At 32.9% G+C, this 18,599-nt stretch overlaps 2 protein-coding genes across 4 annotated transcripts; both read right to left on the reverse strand.

Annotated features, from left to right (window-relative positions):
• Positions 1-1,018: 1,018 nt before the first annotated feature.
• On the reverse strand, positions 1,019-6,592 carry LOC102609101 (uncharacterized). Of its 2 annotated transcripts, XM_015529623.2 has the most exons (3): positions 6,004-6,592; positions 1,781-2,058; positions 1,019-1,444 (listed from the first exon to the last, which is right to left on the reverse strand). In XM_015529623.2, exons 1-2 carry the CDS (start codon positions 6,570-6,572, stop codon positions 1,824-1,826), a joined length of 804 nt encoding a protein of 267 aa, XP_015385109.2. In that variant the 5' UTR covers positions 6,573-6,592; the 3' UTR covers positions 1,019-1,444; positions 1,781-1,823. The 2 variants fall into 2 exon arrangements, with proteins under 2 accessions (XP_015385109.2, XP_015385108.2); XM_015529622.3 differs by lacking the exons at positions 1,019-1,444; positions 6,004-6,592 and adding an exon at positions 3,411-4,001 and having other exon boundaries at positions 1,487-2,058.
• Positions 6,593-10,503: 3,911 nt separating this feature from the next.
• On the reverse strand, positions 10,504-16,676 carry LOC102608811 (serine/threonine protein phosphatase 2A 55 kDa regulatory subunit B beta isoform). Of its 2 annotated transcripts, none has more exons than XM_006475889.4 (14): positions 16,084-16,676; positions 15,119-15,222; positions 14,901-14,999; positions 14,682-14,801; positions 14,209-14,415; positions 13,787-13,878; positions 13,576-13,694; positions 13,219-13,342; positions 12,944-13,067; positions 12,524-12,592; positions 11,996-12,087; positions 11,822-11,899; positions 11,580-11,647; positions 10,504-11,189 (listed from the first exon to the last, which is right to left on the reverse strand). In XM_006475889.4, the coding sequence occupies exons 1-14, from the start codon at positions 16,184-16,186 to the stop codon at positions 11,047-11,049; spliced, it is 1,542 nt and encodes a 513-aa protein (XP_006475952.2). In that variant the 5' UTR covers positions 16,187-16,676; the 3' UTR covers positions 10,504-11,046. The 2 variants fall into 2 exon arrangements, with proteins under 2 accessions (XP_006475952.2, XP_015385078.2); XM_015529592.3 differs by having other exon boundaries at positions 14,206-14,415; positions 16,084-16,675.
• Positions 16,677-18,599: the final 1,923 nt, after the last annotated feature.

Here is an 18,599-nt window from a genome sequence, read left to right on the forward strand (position 1 = left end):
AACCCGGGGCAAATAGCAGAACTCTTAAATATTTGAGTCTAACAAATATTTATCAAATTTAAAATTCAATGACAAACACAAATAAAATAATTATTTGATCAATCCAGTTGAACTTTTACAAATTAAAGTATTATTTTTCTTTATAAAAAAATAATAAAAATAACTAGATTAAGTTTATCTAAGCACAAGTTCCCTATTAATATTTTCACGAACCACTGCCATTTCAATAAACACAAAGGAATATAAAACAATTCGGCAAAACAATTCAACTGTAACTGATACCATAGCTACTAATATCTTCAAAATATTAAATATCAAATGTTGTAATTTTAATTTGAGTTACTTGTTACTGCACATGTATGTCATATAATATGCAAATCAAATAATATTCTTCATTATGAACAATTCGAACTAAATACAATTCTTCACTTTATAGTATGAACAATAACACTTCTATATGTCCACATGAATAAAAACCCATGTGAAATAAACAAAAACTTTATAAATTAACAATACAAAATTGATTAAATTTAATTCGACAATTTAACTTATACTCCATATTTCACCAATTCGCAAAACATTATTTTTCGTTCAAAGTCAACTTTATAAATTTACTTCAAAAAATAATAAAATATAACCAAATGGACAAAGAATCAAAGCATGAGATTTCCATATAATCAAAGCATGAAATTTCCGTGTGTATATATATATACATACATACACACACATTAAAAAATTAAAAAAAAGATTCAAATCAAAACATGAGATTATAAAAAAAATTCTTACTTGAAAGAAAATTGGTGTGGTACTGTGCTCCTTCTATTGTTTTTTTTTTATTGGGTTGAACAATTAAGAGGCAAAACAAGAAAAATAAATAAGGTTTAAGGGTTTGGATATGAATGAAATATTATTTTTGTTCCTTTGTTAATTTAAAATTAGTTTTGAAATTATGAAAAATGTAATAAATGAGAAAATAACTTCTCAAAAGGTTTTTTTGAGAAAAACTAGAAATCCTAACTTCTTCCAAAAGACCTTTTGCATTAAAAAAATGACTTTTGGTTTGACACCCCATAGCCCCAAAAGACTTTTTTAATTCTAAAAGCCAAACAATAGCTCAATTAAACTAACTCAAACAGGCACATAAATGATTAAAACCTAAGAATAAGAGAAGTTTAAGTCATAGTGCTCTCATAACACACAAAACTTTTATCCGTGATTACAGGACCCCAAACTCTTAACCAGTCTTCCTGCAACTCCTGGCTCTGGCGCTCTTCGTCTCCAACGCGAATAAGATAATGAGTCAAAACCCTGTTGTGAATAGCCAACGACTTGTGCGATCACGTATTCATATTACCTTGTAAAAACAATCATCTCCATCTAAAAACTACCCATAAACAAGGTCACCACCCAGAGACAATGCTGTCTTTGATCTACAACTCAAAACCTGCATGGTAAGAACAACTAGCATTCAAAACACTCTCCACACTACACAAACAGAAGCACATTTATTAAACCCACATTAAACAAAAGCCATAAGCACAATTTAAAGACATAAATAGGAAACACAAAAACAAATGTTCGAGCCTATCAAATAATTTTTACAGGGACATGATCCGCTGTAGCAAGGCCAGAGAACAAAAGATCCAACTCATGAAATATTGGTGTTAGCACCACATAAGCCCTTCTCAGGACGTATGTTCTAAAACAGCTGAAAATAATCTCTCCCTTTACATGGACATTTCATCAGACAACAGATAAAATAGTTGGATTTTATTAGTACATAATAGTCGAGTGTAACTGCCAAGGAGCCACTTGAGCTTTTCTCACTTTGTCCACCAATAATACAAATCTCTGCGCCTGTTCATCTTTTTCTGCAGTTGGAGAATTCCATAGAGTAGGGCCTCAGCAGTAGGAGGGCAGCCCGGAACATAGATGTCCACGGGGACAATCCTATCGCAACCCCGAACAACAGAGTAAGAGTAATGATAATATCCACCACCATTTGCACAGCTTCCCATAGAAATGACCCACCTAGGATCTGGCATTTGATCATAAACCCTGCAAGTAATGAAAGTCAGACTCAGATGAACTTAGCTCATTTTTAACTCAATATATATTGAAAAGACTGAGAAAACTAAATATATAAGTAAATAACACGCTCAAAACTGTGTACTTATTGCATTGCTAATACAGAAACAATATATGAGAAAGGCAAGAGATAAAATTTGGTCCATTGAACACAAAGTTATGGAAATCCATCCTTAGAAAAGACCATCAGCAACAAAAAGTTTTATATGATCCAGTGCCACACAAAATAAATAAATAAGCTCTAACTGACAGAACACCCATATAGCAAACCACTTTGTAAGTGGATTTTCCATGCATTGTGCCAAGTACAATATCACATAAGCTCCTACAAGAAGTCTTGTTTAGACTCAACCAACCACCAAACTAAATCAAACCCATTCCTATCAGGATTGTTTTCCACATCAGCTTATTTTGAGCCCAAACTACAAACCAAACTGGGTTCAAAATTATGGATTAAAAAATATTACCCTGTCTGATAAACTGACAAATTCAATCCAAGCAGCTTAATCGATCAGCTAACTCCAACTCAATGACCATTCCAAAAGGTTCTTTCCACAGAACACCAGTTGACACAGAAACTTCTTACTGTTATGGTTAGCCAAACTAATCCTTCAACCACTCATAAAGAGCAATAGTTGTAATCCTGATCTTTGTCTCCACTTGTACAAAATTAATAATACATGGGGTGTGTCAAACACAAATTGAGCTTCAACATATGCAATCTATTGATCAATTGTTAGCTAGTGAAAAGTTGGTAGTCCAGAAACATCCAGCATTTTTCCACCAAAACTTAGCCCCCACTCCAATCTAAATCAAACTCAATCACCTTTCCTGAACTCAATAGGCACAAATTTCACACGGCCACCTACTACAGTAACACAACCACTAACTCTCCATATATCCAAATGCAAACAACATCCTCAGAGATAAAAAAAAAACAAATTAAAAAGAAGACACTGTCTCTAAAGCAAAAATTTGTTCCATACTCTTCTATATCACCCTATTCACCAGTCTACAAGACGACCTTCAAAAGGCAATGCAAAACAGACAGACTGACAAAATTCAATGAGAAAAGCAAAAGCCCAATATCCTCATAAAGTCAAAAATTTTCTAAACCCAAAACTAAAGGGGGGGAAAATGGAACAGAGAATTAAAAACACACTCGAAAATAATCCAAGATATCTAAATTTCAACCCCAACTGCAGATCCAAGCAATAAAACACAAACTGAAAATCATATATACTAATAGATAAAAAAGAATCACGTGTTAAATATTTAAATTTGAAATAGAAACCCTAAGAAATGAAGGGGAAGGTAAATACTTGCGAAGGGCAGGGGCCATCTTGTTTGTGAGTGTGCCAGCTACGACCATGACATCGGATTGGCGAGGGCTGGGCCTGAAAATGATACCGAATCGATCTAAATCGTAACGAGCAGCACCGGTGTGCATCATCTCGACGGCGCAGCAGGCCAGCCCGAAGGACATGGGCCAGATGGAGCCGCGACGAATATAGTTGACGACATCATCCAATTTAGAGATCACGAATTCCGCCGTCTTTGAGATACCGCCTGGACTTGTGGTCGAGGGCGGTGGAGGGCGAGCGTAGGAGGTGGGCTGCGAGGAGGAGGAGGAGGAGGAGCCGGAGGCCGAGGAGAGAGAGGGGACGGTCGTGTGGAGACAGGCGGCGCGTTGCGAGAGGAGGAGAGGGAGGCGCGTGGCAGTGTTTTTGGTGAGTACCGCCATAGTTTTTTTTTTTTTTTTTGGGCTTGTGTTTTGGGGGTGGGGGGGGGGGGGGGGGGGGGGGGGGTTGGTTTAGTTTTCTCACACGGGGGCAAGCGAGAGAGAAATTGATTGTTGTTGGGGTTTGAAAGTGGTGGTTACTCTCTCCGGTAGTATTGGGATTTAGACATGAAGCGGCTCTGGGGTGTGTGTGACGTGACGTGTAACGGTGTGAACCTCTGTGATTGTGAAGGGTGGTTTAGTAATTAAATGCCAACATTATGTCCGGAATATAAAGGAAAAAACTATATATTTAGTTATTTACAACGGAAATACCGCCATCTGGTCCATCTCGTTGATGCTGTCTAGATTTGAAGTAACGCAAATTTTGATGGCCGAGTGAGGGCACCACAAATATGCAAAGTCATTTTTTTTTTTTCAAATATTGTTAATAGGAGTAATATTTTGGTTATATTCGACAGATTTATCATTTGTTTGGATTTTAAGATTGTAATATATTTATAAATTATAATAATTTAAGGAAAAGAGAACAATTTTGATTTATTTCAAAAATTCAAAGAAAAAATTATTAAAAGTAAATTCTAAGAACTCATTGTCCTCTTCAAATCATTAAAATCAAGATCATTGGTCTAATATTCTAGTACCTTATCAACCCTTTAACACATAGTCGTTAAATAAGCTTTAGTTATAAGTCTATAAAGGAAAATTTTTATAAATATTGAGTAAATAATAACTGTTTACCTCTTTTATTCTTTTCCAATTTTTCTAGATTTTTTAGTATAAATTTCAAACACGACAACCTCCTTTTTGAGTCGAAAAAATAATTTTTTTTTTTTAATTATATGGACTTATATTAGAAACATTGGGACTTTATGTGGTGCAAATGTTGTTTTTGAGCCTTTTTATAACGCTATTTTTGAGCCTTTTTACTAATATTTCAAAACTTTCTGGACACTTTTAACATTAGTTCTAAAAAAACTTCATCTCTATTATATCAGCAATGACATTTATATTTACATTGGACTGGCGGTTGTCAAGCAAAATATTTAGTTGACAACGGCCATATAAATATTTAGTAAATATATATTTTTTTTAAAAAAACCCATATAAATATTTAGTAAATATATTTTCAATAAATAAAAAGAACAACAGTTGTCAAGCAAAATTTTAGAGGAAATATTAGCTCTAGCTTTTTGAGGGAGTTAATGAGATAGTTGTAAGTAAAAATAATAATAATAATAATAATAATAATAATAATATTTTTTTTTTAAAATTCCAAATTATCAATATCAGAATGGATTTGATAAGAATATTATTGTAATGGAGGATTTCACAATGTCGTCCCAACAGCATACAAGACTGGAGAAATAGAACATTATTTGGGTAGTAATTATCACTGGGAAGGTAATAGAAGTAGAGCTAGCTTGTTCGTCGGGTAAACTTGTTGGCAATTGGTAAATGTTTTGAGAATTGGAATTAACATGGATATCACAAACAAAACCTCGGAAAAGATGTATTATTAGAAGAGGTTCAAATAGATTATAAGAATATTTCTCGTGCCACAGGAAAGATTGTCCAATTTTTGTTCTAGATGTTGATGCATTGGGCGCCCACATAAGATAAAGAGAGCAACTAGGATTGATTTAAACCCCAGTTTGATTAAACGAGGGTGACAACTAATCTGACGAACTAACAAAGTTTAATCCAAGCAGCTTGATCTTTCCATGCCACAATGCGCTCACTCAAACTCAATTACCAGTTTGACTTTGACCACGAAATAAACTTCTTCCTAATAAAAACGAATTAAAGTAAAATAATCCCTAACCGTAAATCGTCTGAAACACAACAACTAGAGTACGTGGAATTGCTATCTAAGCTCTGCTGCTGCTGCTGCTGCTGCTGCTGCTGCTGCTGCATGCTGCATGCTGCATGCTGCTCACCTTTCGATATCCTCACTAACGACGCCAATAGCAAATACTGTATATTTTCTTTCATGGTTATTCTCAGCTAGCCATAAAACAAAAAAACAAAAAAAAAAAAAAAAAAAACGAATCTCTTAAAATCATGAATTTAAAAAAGGAATATTCGAAGGTGTTATATAAATAAAGAAATAATAAACGCGAAATGGATAGAAACCACAAGAAAGAAAATGAAGGTGTGAAATGTTTACTCACTTGCGAAGGGCAGGGGCCATCTTGTTTGTGAGAGTGCCGGCAACGACCATGACATCGGATTGGCGAGGGCTGGGCCTGAAAATGATACCGAATCGATCCAAATCGTAGCGAGAAGCACCGGTGTGCATCATCTCGACGGCGCAGCAGGCCAGCCCGAAGGACACGGGCCAGATGGAGCCGCGTCGAATAGAGTTTATCAAATCGTCTGCTTTAGAGATAACGTATTCTGCCGTCTTTGACAAGCCTCCGGGGCTCGTGGTCGATGGCGCCGGAGCGAGACCGTACGAGGCGGGTTTCTGTGTGGCGGCGGAGGAGGAGAGCGAGGCCGCCCGCTGCGAGAGCAGGAGAGGGAGGCCGCGCGTGTTGGCCGTGTTTCTAGTGATTAAGGCCATCCTTTGCTTGATGGTTACTCCTGAGCAAGCAACTATAATTGAACTATAATTGAAGTATTTTCCCTGTTGAATCAAATTTGAGGAGGTCGTTAGAGTTGCTGTGCGACTATGTCGCGATTGTTTGTTGATTACATTCAAACGCTTAACAGATTTTGAATCAATGTATTTGACGGCCATTTCGTTAATGCTTACTTGTTACAAACGCTTAACCAATTTTCATTCAAAAAGCAAGCTCTCTAATAGAAGGTTATCCATCATCAAAATTTAAAATCAAGATGATGATCTTTCATCAACTTCATCCCGGTCCCTCGTTAATTCTTCATGTTTGCTGAACGGACGACAAATAGATTCATAATATTGCGCCACATGCGGCTATGTTGAGGATTTGTGAACGCCTGATTATTTTTCAAATTACTAGCTGTTTAATATGATTAATAATTATATTATTAAGACATATACTTGTCATTAACTAATTTATTTAATTGTAAATATTATATAAATTAACTTTAATTTTTTTTCACTTCATTTATATATATTTCTTCTTCTTTTTTCTTTTTCAATATGCTATAATTCAACTAATTAGAATTCAAACATTACCTAGCACAACCAAGAATTTAACCCTCACAAATTTAGATGAAGATAATAGTTGTATATGTAACACATGTTCCTTTTTGTTGTTTATGATTACCTATTTAATTGTTTATCGTTTGTTTGTGTTAATCGATTTTAATTAGCATTAATTGAGAAAAGGCAAAATTCTCTTCATTTATCTATTTTTTATTAATTTATTTTTTCTAAAATAAAATATAAAGGATTACCATCTTTATCATATAATTTATTTATTTTTTAAAAAGCAAGTGTGTTAATAAAATTCAAACTCTTCCTTTCTCTCTATGATTAAAATTCTTTAACCTAATAACCATATAAAAGTAAAGAATTCTAGGTTTTCTATTATGCACGTTTGAAACAAGTTTTGAGGTAATTATCTTTCTCTAATACATGTTCTCTAATCTTATGTGTTTGATAATGAATGCATGCATCGTTTTCTTTATCATGAATGACTAGTTAGGCATTATGAGGCAAGAGTGTTGTGATTTTATTGTTGTTTTCCCTTTATTTTTTATTCAATTTCTGCATGAGAGTTTTCACAAAATTAAACTAGACATCCTAAGGTTTTCAATGATATATTTTGTGCAAATAGATTCCAAGTAATCAATTTGTTGTGAATTTTCGAAGTTAGAACAATGGTGCTGGAAAATTTCGATTTTTAGTAGCATGTATGATTTCGCGATTTTTCTGTCTATCCAAATGATCTTCGAAAATTATGTTGATTTCTCTATTTAATCATTATGTCTACTTACTGCATGTTTAATTTCATAATTTTTGGTTGGGCTGCTGCAGTTCTGGAAACTGCTTTCCAGAATTGCAATTGCTGATGGTAAAATTAATTTAGGATATTAAAAGGCTTTAGAATGACCTATTAAAATTATATTGTATAAAATTATGAATCCTTTATGATTAAAATTTATTTGACTAATTTTCATTGAGTGAGCATTAAGTTATGAAATTTTGAAATGCAAAACACAAACCTGAAAGTTTCTGGACAGGTTTGCTGGTCTTTTAATATAAATTCGTTTAAAATAGTTTTACATCTTTAAAAATTCTAGAAATTTGATATATTGTTTCTTGATGTTTCTACTGTTGTAAAGTCAAGTTGTCTGATTTTTACGAGTTTTATTAAATATTTTACAAATTTTCTAATTCAGCGACATCGATTTTTATCATTGTTGGATAGTGTGGATATGTGCATGAACAATTCTTTTTGCTATATGTTTTTTACCTTCATTCATTTTTTTAAACTTTTATATGAAATGCTAAACATGTTTATGGTTTCTTTTTGTAATTTTTACAATTTTTCGACAAATGATTAGCTCAGTAAAAATCAGCTTGCATAGGATGGTCAGGTTTAGACTAACTTTGATGGTTTAGTACTTATGACTATGCTTGATTATGTTGGATTTATATCAAGGTCAGAATGAGCAATGATATTGATAAGAACGTGTCTTGATGTTTTAGGACGAGAGTGAGCTCGTGGTTGAGATTATCGTTCTTTTTATTGCTGAGGATCGATGTAAGTGGATTCATGCATAGTACATGTATTTTACTATTAAATTACTTTTGATTCAAGGTATTTATTATATTGAAAGAAAAGTATATGAAACTGATTTGTTTAATCTATTACAATATTTTGTTAAGTAAAATCATTTTTTTAAATTATTTATAAGAAAATTTTATTTATTAAAAACTTTCTTTACAAATTGTCTTAAAAATGAAAGCTTTTATTAAATTGTTTTAAGTCAAATACTTTGAAATATTTACGAATTATTTAAATGTAATTTATGAAAGTTTACAAATGATTAAAAGTTAAAGTATGATTTTATATGTTTTGGCTCATTGTCTGTAATGATGTTATGTTATGTCATGTTACGTTATGGAAGGCTAGCCGGATTTTGTGCACATATGATGTTAATGTTAATGATTCCGGTGGGGTACAGTACCTTGAATGATGTTATATGGCCGGGTCACTGGGTCTACAGGTGATACTATGTGACATAAGCTAATTATTTTTTATGTGTTTAAAATGCTTTTGTGATGTTTAAAGGAGTTAAAAACTTTATGATGTTGTGATTTATTTTTACTAAATGATGATTTACAAAGGTAATTTCTCTTATTTTTATGCATAACTAAGAAGTTTTATTAAATTATATTTTAATTGTTTTTAGTATTGTGCATGAATTTACTTACCGAGTTGACGACTCGCCCCTCATTACCACATTTTTGCTGATAGAGTTAGATGATGTGAGCTTATGGTCTTAGGAGGAAAAATAAGAGCTCTATTTCTTTTGGGGATTAATGTTACGTTGATAATCTAAGAATAATTTAGCTTCCTTTGGAATGATATTTATTTGAGAATATGTTATTTCATAATCTATTTCATATTCCTTTGGAGGTTTAGAACATTTATTGTTGGTTATTACTTTAAAAGTTTTAAATATGAGGATGATGAAATGCAATTTCACCGTAGTACCTTATTAGTGGAATTGGGGTTACAATATCCATAAACTAGCCAAAGAGAGATTAACTTATTTTATTTATAATAATAATAATAATTCTCTAATGAGCATATCTTTATTTTAATAAAGTGAGTAGACTAATAACAGACAAGAAAACACATATTTTAATATATTAACAGACCAAAAAAATATTAAATATATTAAAATTTATATATATCTATTTTCGACATTTTAGTGTGCATCCTTACTTTAGTAAAGTGAGAATACCTCGATAGAGAAGAACTATATATATATATATATATATAGAGAGAGAGAGAGAGAGAGAGAGAGAGAGAGAGAGAGAGAGAGAGAGAGAGATAAATGTTCTAGTTCAGAATTTTAAAGTGCGGGAAAGTTTTAAAACTGTAAACCTTTAAAACTGTGCCGATTTAAAATTTTTCTGAATTTTTCCGCACTTTAAAATCTTTGACCAGAAAACTATTGTGTATATATATAAAGATGGACAAGCCTAGACTCGAATCCAAGTTCCCTGGGCTTGCATAAATATTTCCTTTATGTACCAGTTTTACTCGAATCCAAGTTCCCTGGGCTTACATAAAATTTTCCTTTGTGTACCAGCTTTAACTATTATCAGAATTAAGTGGTTGAAATACTAAGTTGTTCAAATATTAGTAGCTTGATGTTGCAGCAAATTGTATTAAATTCATTACTACGGATTGATAAAACGTAAAACTCGTCTAAAAGGTATCAAGTTTTCTACGTTTTACACGTTTTATTTTTGATTAATTATATAAACCGTTGTTGGATTAACAGTTCTAAGTGATTTGGCCGTGAGCTAATTTAACCTGACCGTAGCCACTAGCTGAGAGGTAACAGTACCTAAGACACGAGTTACCTAGCGTTGACCAAACAAAAGAAACATTTATTTATGATAAATTAAGCCACTGATTCGCAAGAGGCATTCATCACAAGATCAAGTACCATTAAGGTTAAAAAAATGAAAAAAAAACTGACACCTAGAAGCAAATCCTGTCTAAGGAGAGAAAAAAATGGTTAGAATTTAAATAACAATAATAATCATGATCAAATTTCACAAGCCTAGAGAATTTGTGGGTTCAAATGATACAAGATTGAAAATCCCCAGATATCAATGAGAATTGATGCAAACGTGAAAGCTCCGTCTCAAAGTTTCAGGTTAACTCCCCATCCGGCAGCACCGAAGCAAAGTATTTATAACGCTCTGTCTCTGGTTGTCTCCGTCATAGGCTAGCTACCACCACATTTTTCTTTGACCTAAGCAAGAGACAAAAAGGATAATTCTACCTGTCCTTACAAAAGAATAAATCAGTGAGTATATAGCCTTCTTGGAATATTATCAGTTTAAGCTTTTTCTTGATAATTTCCTTGGTGTTGATGGAGGATATGCTAAAAATTACAATGGACTGCCAGAAGTCTGATAGACGGCAGCGTGACTTCCACATTATTGGTTTTGGAAGAGCAAAGCAGATTTCACCAAAAGCGACCACAAAAGCTTTGCCAGGCTAGATAGAACAAGTCATTATCTTCCCAGACCAACTTTATGCATAATACATGTAAAGGCTGTTTGAAGCAGCGCATGCAATTGAGTTTTCTGATGGATGCCAAGCTAAGTGCAACAACTTCATGGAGAAATCAAAAGCATTTCCATTTGCATCAAGTGCAGAGTTATCTGCTCCTTTGACTGACACAACGAAAAGAAGGCATACAAGCACAGATTATAATGTGTATAAACTCGGCACAAAAAACAAAAAAAAGCCAGTGACTACTTTCTGGGCAGACTTAGATTCGTTCGAACCTAAATGTTTATCTCATGAAAGTAAATAAATCGCCTTCATCACATATTAGTGAAATCAAAACCAAAATTAACAAGCTAATATTATGAGGAAAAAATGAACTGCGTGCATAAAGATCTGACTAATTTGTTATTCCTATATTAATGTATCCATTTAATATGAAAGTAACTAACCAAATAATTTTTAATCGAACCTAGTAGATTGAATTCACCCAATAGATGTCAATTTCGTGAGTGCTTGTATAAAAATGCACAAGAGTTGAATATGAGTAAACATACCTCGCCTCACAACACCAGAAAGACTTCCTAGAGGTCTAGAAGGCCTTGACGGGGTTTGAACTTGTCTCCTGGAAATGCAAGAATAAACTAGTTACACAAGGATGAAGGCAATAAAGTTAGCACAATTTTTCTTACAATCACTTCAATACAAAGTGCTGTAAACCTAGAAACTTGTTAAGGAATCCACTTTTATAGCTACTTCCTTAACACTGTCAATAATATTCCTTACTCTCAGAACATACCTCATGGGATTTTTGCTGGCTTCCAGTGTTGTTGATTCTGCACTACCCTCAGAACAACCAAACACGCGAAACAGATTGCTGGAATCACATAAAGAATTACATTATACATCTAGATGCAAGCATTATGGTGAAGGAAGATGGAGGCAATAAGGATCAATAAATTATGTAGCAAACCTGTAGGAACCAGTAGCCACCCGACCCCCATCTCCGCTCAGACAACACTCAAATTTGTCAAAGATAGAATCATTTTCATATAAATCACACAACTGAACAAAGTCCAAACAAAGAGTTCATGTTATGAACAAATGTATAAAATAAATTATGAGAAGAACAAAAGAAAAGAGAAGCACAGTTCAACCTCCCACTGCTAGCGCAGAAATCAAGAGAATTAATAAAAAGAATGCTGATTTTATAATGATAGGATTTAGTTGCAACTCTTACTCATATCTTTTGGATTTATAAAAAGTAAATTGGGATAATTAATTATATCTCTCTTAAATTCCACTCTTGTTGAAGCGAAATGAAAGTTGTGCCCAGAGAAGTCACCTATTTTCCTTCCCCGCAATTCACTACACTTAGTTAGGTAACAATACAAAATTATTGAGTACCATCCATTTCACTTCTCTTCTTTCCAGTTTCTCATTCATACAAAGTGTGAATGTTATCCAAACCCATAAAATAATTCTTAGAAGAATGCATCACCTTAGGTCTTAGATGTTCATGAACCTGGAAAGTTGCAACAGGACCAGAATCCATATTTATGTCCCATAACTGTCAACAACGTAGTCATAATCATGTTAGATATCAGAACAAGCGTGATATACAGAAAAACAGATTATAAATAAACTGCCCCAGGACAACATGTATAAAATTTTACAGGAAAGTTTATATTTGCTATCATCTAACCCCATCTTGTTCAACATTGAAAACAGAAAATACTACACTGAGTTCTTAAATCAGTTAAATACAGTTAACATGTTAAGGACTCCATAGTTTAATTTCCATATATCATGCATTTGCAAAGCTTTATTTTTCTTCCTGAGAAATTAAGAATATATATTAAAAGAGAATTTGCAGAAGCTTTCATTGAAACAGATACTTCATTTAAAATCACAAATGAACCTTGAGGGTCATGTAGTCACGACTTAATATATGTCTTCCATTCCTGGCAAACTTGATATCTGAAATGGAGGCAATTATCTCCGTGAAAAAAGACCTCGAACCGGGAGCTTCCTGTTCCTCAAACCTGCAAATAAGACGCTGGTAAGAACGGTAAGGAGAAAAAAGGACTGCAATAAGGTACTGCTTCCTGTTCCTCAAAACTAAAAATACAGAAACTAATAGGAAAAGAAATCCAATATAAATATCAGGGTAAAGAATGCCACAAAATCCCTTACAATTTGCTATGAGTATCGCATAAAGCTGACTGCCGCATATCTATAAGACGAATAGAGCCCTTTGAACTACTATATGCCAACATATTACAGTGGGTGGGGTGAAATTCTGCGGAAGTAATCACCTCTGCAACAATGAATTTGACCACATGAATATATCATTTTATAAAATAGTACCTGCTCTATTTTGGTAACAATAGCATTATAAATGAAGTTCAGGGTTAAAGTTAGCGAAATTATACATTCTCTGTATATATCCTTTGATTACAATTGTTTTATACATCTCAGAAACTATTATTCAGACAGTTAAAAAATCATATAACATGTTATTGCCCCTGGAAAGAGATCTGAGAGTCCCACCAGTAAGATCCTCCATGTTTGCAGGTTTCACATCTACGATATTAAAACTCTGATTGCTAATTTCCAAATTCCAGAGATTTATTCGCAGGTCATCGGCCGATATAAAGGTCTCACCATCACTATAAACCAAAAAGGAATAATCAGAAACTAATAAAATTCAGAAAGTCTTGTTGAGAAACAAAATGGTAAAGATTTATTCACAGGTCATCACCTGTTATTTGAAATCGAGTTAATATGATAATCATGTGCATGTGCATATATTCTTCGACATCCAGCAACAAGATTTGTCTCCTGACTGGTAACCTAATTGTGAAATTTGACCAAGGTATCAGAGCTGGAAAATGATACTTATGAACAAGTTGACAATTACTACTCTAAAAGAATAGACAAATATTAATATTGATCCCTTTTTCCAGATAATCCACAGAAAAAAGGGGTACATAACATAGCATAGTTCTTTTTTCAACACAATAAAGTTACATAGTCATTCCAGTTCCTTAAGCATTACGAGCAAATATATTAGATCCAAAAAAAAAAAAATTCAGATAGACTAACATTATGACGGCAATTGATGACTAACACTATAATGGCAATTGATGTTGGAAAAAAGAAGATTAGATTGAGTACAACTACCACAGGCAAACGTAGAGATGAAACACCACCCGGGGGGAAGGACGAGTCATTACTTGCACATCCAAAGTTTCTCTCTCCACATCCCCCATTTGCCATATAAGATTTGGGAATTGCTGATACATGTGAACCAAAAATTGGACCATTTCCTGCAGCTTTTTCAGGGTGTACATTCCAATCAAACACTTTCTTGACCTTCTTCTCTTGAACCTATCCAACATAAAAGCATACACATCATTCATACCAAGAGACTTAAGGAGCATTCTGTTATGAACTAAGAAATTGTTGTTGTTTTAAAAACTTACTAACTCCTTAGGTCATATTGTAACAAAAGCTACTAATACACCTGAGATCTTTATTAACTAAAATGTAGAAATCCTTTGAAAAAAAATGAGGTCTAAGCAGTTCCATTATAAAAAGTGACTAAATGCTTTACAGTTTACAGCTAAAAAGGTCCCTTTCAATGAATTTCTTACCTTCCACAATTTAATAGTCTTGTCGTTAGTGGACAGGAGATACAGGGCACTATTAGCTGACTGGCACCATCTAATCTTGTTGATCTTCTCTTCAATCTCCAAGCTCTTTAGATAATCAAACTGAACCAAACCGATAAAAATGCATGTTATTAGAAAAACAAGAACAGTGAGTCAATTGTCAAATCAACACATTAATCATGCTAACTACAAAGAAACTACCTCAGGCTCATGGCTTTGAAACTCTGTTTTATACCGGAACTCAGGGTGCCTGCTCATTGAATAATCCATCATCTCTAGATCTCTCCGTTGTCCACCATTCTGCATATTATAGTTTATATCATACATCTATAAACTACAATAGTTTGACGAACTAAAAATTATGGAGGAAAAAATAATAGCATAAATGATATAAACAAGTATGCAATCAATTGGCTTACATCTCGTGTGTCAGTTCTCTCAAATAAAACCACTCGGCCCCCACGATCTCCAGTAGCAAGGTGATCACCAGATTTATCAAATTCAATAGCGGATATGATATCAACTGCAAACATAAGGTCCAGAAATAAATCAAAGGCAGCATGGGAGAAAAAGCATATACAAAACACTTCTGCCAAGCACAAATCGCACTTACAATGAAAAGAAAACTTTCATCATATAAGAAATATAATGTAGAATGTTTTATGTCTTCAAGTCAAGTCCCTCCCATGATGACAACTATTCAAGGGGTACCTCACATTTTTCAATAGTCAATAACTAGTATAACAGACTGCCTACATTAACGATTAACAGAGAGCCAAACCAGAGATAAAAGTTTTAGTGTTAAGAACTCGATTAGTCAACTCAAGCCCAGAATCAACAATGTGACTCAGTTTGTTGTTCAATGATATTAACTTTCAGAATCAGAGCCAGCATGGAGCAAGCACAACAAACCAAATATTTTGCTCTGCTTATATAAACTGGAGACTCAGGAAATCAACCCATTGATCAGATGTCCGACAGGCCCAACACCTTTGCCTTGATGAAACTATGACGCATTCCCATATGGCATGCCATAGTACCAATGCTTTCACAAGTTCATTGACCATGTAATTCATGAGCTAACAGCACCAAGCACAATATTTAAGCTCCAAGCTGAGCTATGATGAGGTATATTCGCAATAAAAAGCAAAGCAACAACAAAAGTAACTCATGCATGCAACATCAATATTACAACTAACTCAATTGCTCTTCAATAATGTAGACGCATATAAATTATCACAATAACGCCGGTTCTAACTATCAAATCCAAATTGCATATCATAGATCTCTCAAGACATATCCATAATTTTGTAATAAAAAATAAAAAATAAAATAAAAGTAGAACCATATGCAGAATCAGATAAAGCAAAAATGAAGATTGTACCTTCCTGCACTTCCTCTCCAGCAGTCCGTTCTCCGAACACTTGCGAGAATTTCCACTCGAGCGGCTGAGCCGCGGCTTCGGAGGAGCCGCCGCCGTTGTCCATTTCTTTCACAATAAGAGAAATCCAGAAGAAGAAAAATGAAAAATAAAAACACCAACTCAATTTTAATGCATCCAAACGGAATCGATCTGAAACTTGTACAATCTCATCACCGATTTAAAACAAACGATAAGGCGAGCTCGTCGATTAATCGAACCATGACGAACCGTAAATACAAGCACTCCAGAGAGCCAGATTTCAACAACAGGAAACACTCACTCACTCTTTTTCTCTCTCTAAATTTAGATTCCGCTTTCTCTCTCTAGAAAATGGAAATCGATGAAATTTTTTCACATCGACATCGTACGCTTGCTATATAGATAGAGCACAGATTGAACGTCGATTGAGATTTTCACACTGTACTAGTAATTTCTTTTTGTTTCGCCTTTTTTTCTTTTTTATTTCAGAGAGTAGAAAAAATGGAGATTGGAAGATAATGACGGAGCAGGAAATGCTATTGCTACGTAGCTTTTTGGCTGATTATTGGCTCGCTCTCTCTCTCTCTCTTTTATTTTTTCTTTCCTTCTTTCATTTTCTTAACGGAGTAATAACATCTGCGTCACTGCGTTTTTTATAATTTCGTAATTAAGAATACATTGTGTCTATTTATGTTAAATAGGTCCCTAATTGTATTGAAATGACTGAAAAGTCTGAAATGCCCTCTGGCGTTAAAGTTTCTCTTATATCGAGGAGATGGTCAAAAGTCAAAATTGAGGAAATTGTAAATTGGTGTACTAAGCATATCTTGTTATTTTCTTACGGCGTAAATTTACATAGAGTGGAGGGAAAAATAAAAAAAAATCAATAAACTAAATCTACAAAACTAACCTAATTGATGTACGTATTTAACAAATAAAAATTAAATTGATGTGATTGTATGCAAATTTAGTTTATTCATATGATGAAAATTTGATATATTTTTTAGTGTTATATAGTTGAGATAATAAAAAAATAAGAGACTTTAGTTTTAAACCTCGCTCACATGAGTGAAGAGGAGATTGGATTGTCATTAAGCTAAACAATAAAATAAAAATATGATATAAAATTTATAAATTTATGATTTGAATAAAAGAAAAAATCAGTAACAATATATAACTTCAATCCAATGATAAAATGTCAATCACAATGTTATAAAAAACTCAATAATAAATTATTTGAAGATAAAAATACTATGAAAAAATAAATGAGTCCATAAGATGAAAAATACTTATACTAATAAACACACGATTGAAAATTATTTTGATAAAATTATATTTTATAAGATGCTTTTAAAAAGTAATCTTCTCTAACATGGTTATAATATAAAGTTTGAAAATATTATTAATTATATAGTTGATTATTTTATAAGTTACTTTGGAAAGTAATATTCTAACTACTTTTAAAAAACTATTTCTAAAATTGAGAAAATTATGGAATAATAAATTTAAAAAAAATTATCATAGCTAAAAGTTTGATGACTTTAGCCATTGCATTCACTTGGTGACAGAAAAAAAAAAAGTAAAAAAAAAAATCACGGCGACAAAAAAGGACCTACTCGGTGCAATATATAAACTATATCTTTACTTAAGAATTATGAAAAATTAGGAATCCATACGTTAACATTCGTTTTCTTAGTAGTAAGAAAATATTAATTGGGTTGAAAATGTGTCCACCCAAAAAGCCGAAACGACAAAGAGAGATAGGAAGGTAAGTATGTAATTTTATTTTATTGGTAGAATGATGGGAGATGACACTCATAGATGAAAGCGACATAAAATTTCTTTAGTTTATATCTTTACCTTCTAGGCTCCATGGATGAGAATGAGGTCATCTCTGGCGTTGTTTACAATGGTCTTATTATTGTCTTAATTTAAATATTTGACTCCTTATTGTATGAAAAAAAAAAGAGTTGTTAGAAAGCAACCATTAAGGAAATATACAAATACTTATAATTAATGTTTATTATCATATTTATATTTTCTTTTCTTGATGCAAAAGGTATCAGTAAGAGGATAAGCTAATAAAAATGTTTGATGTAAAATGAGGCGGATTAAGTAACTTGGTGGTAAGTTGATACAATAGTAAATGAACTGATATTATTCGAGGAATGAGAAGGGAAAACTAAGTTGACACTTTCTATCAGTTTTTTATTTTTATAATTATTTCATTACAATTTTGATAATATTATTTCACAACGTCGAAGTTCAAATAAAAAAATGTGATTATTTTATGGTTGAAATAAGTTCTTGTCTAAAATTTTGACATCATTTAAGTAATGGAGTGTGACCAAAACATTATACGAAGATAGTGTTGTAAAAATTGAAAAAAAAAAAAAGGTAGGGAAAAAATGTGTTATAGAAATTAAAAATTGTGAGTAGTGTCATAAAAGTAAAATAGAGTAGGGAAGAAAGTGTCATTCTCTCAAATACTAAATTAT

The sequence above is a fragment of the Citrus sinensis genome, chromosome 1 (genome assembly GCF_022201045.2).
Source record: "Citrus sinensis cultivar Valencia sweet orange chromosome 1, DVS_A1.0, whole genome shotgun sequence".
Lineage (NCBI taxonomy): Eukaryota > Viridiplantae > Streptophyta > Magnoliopsida > Sapindales > Rutaceae > Citrus > Citrus sinensis.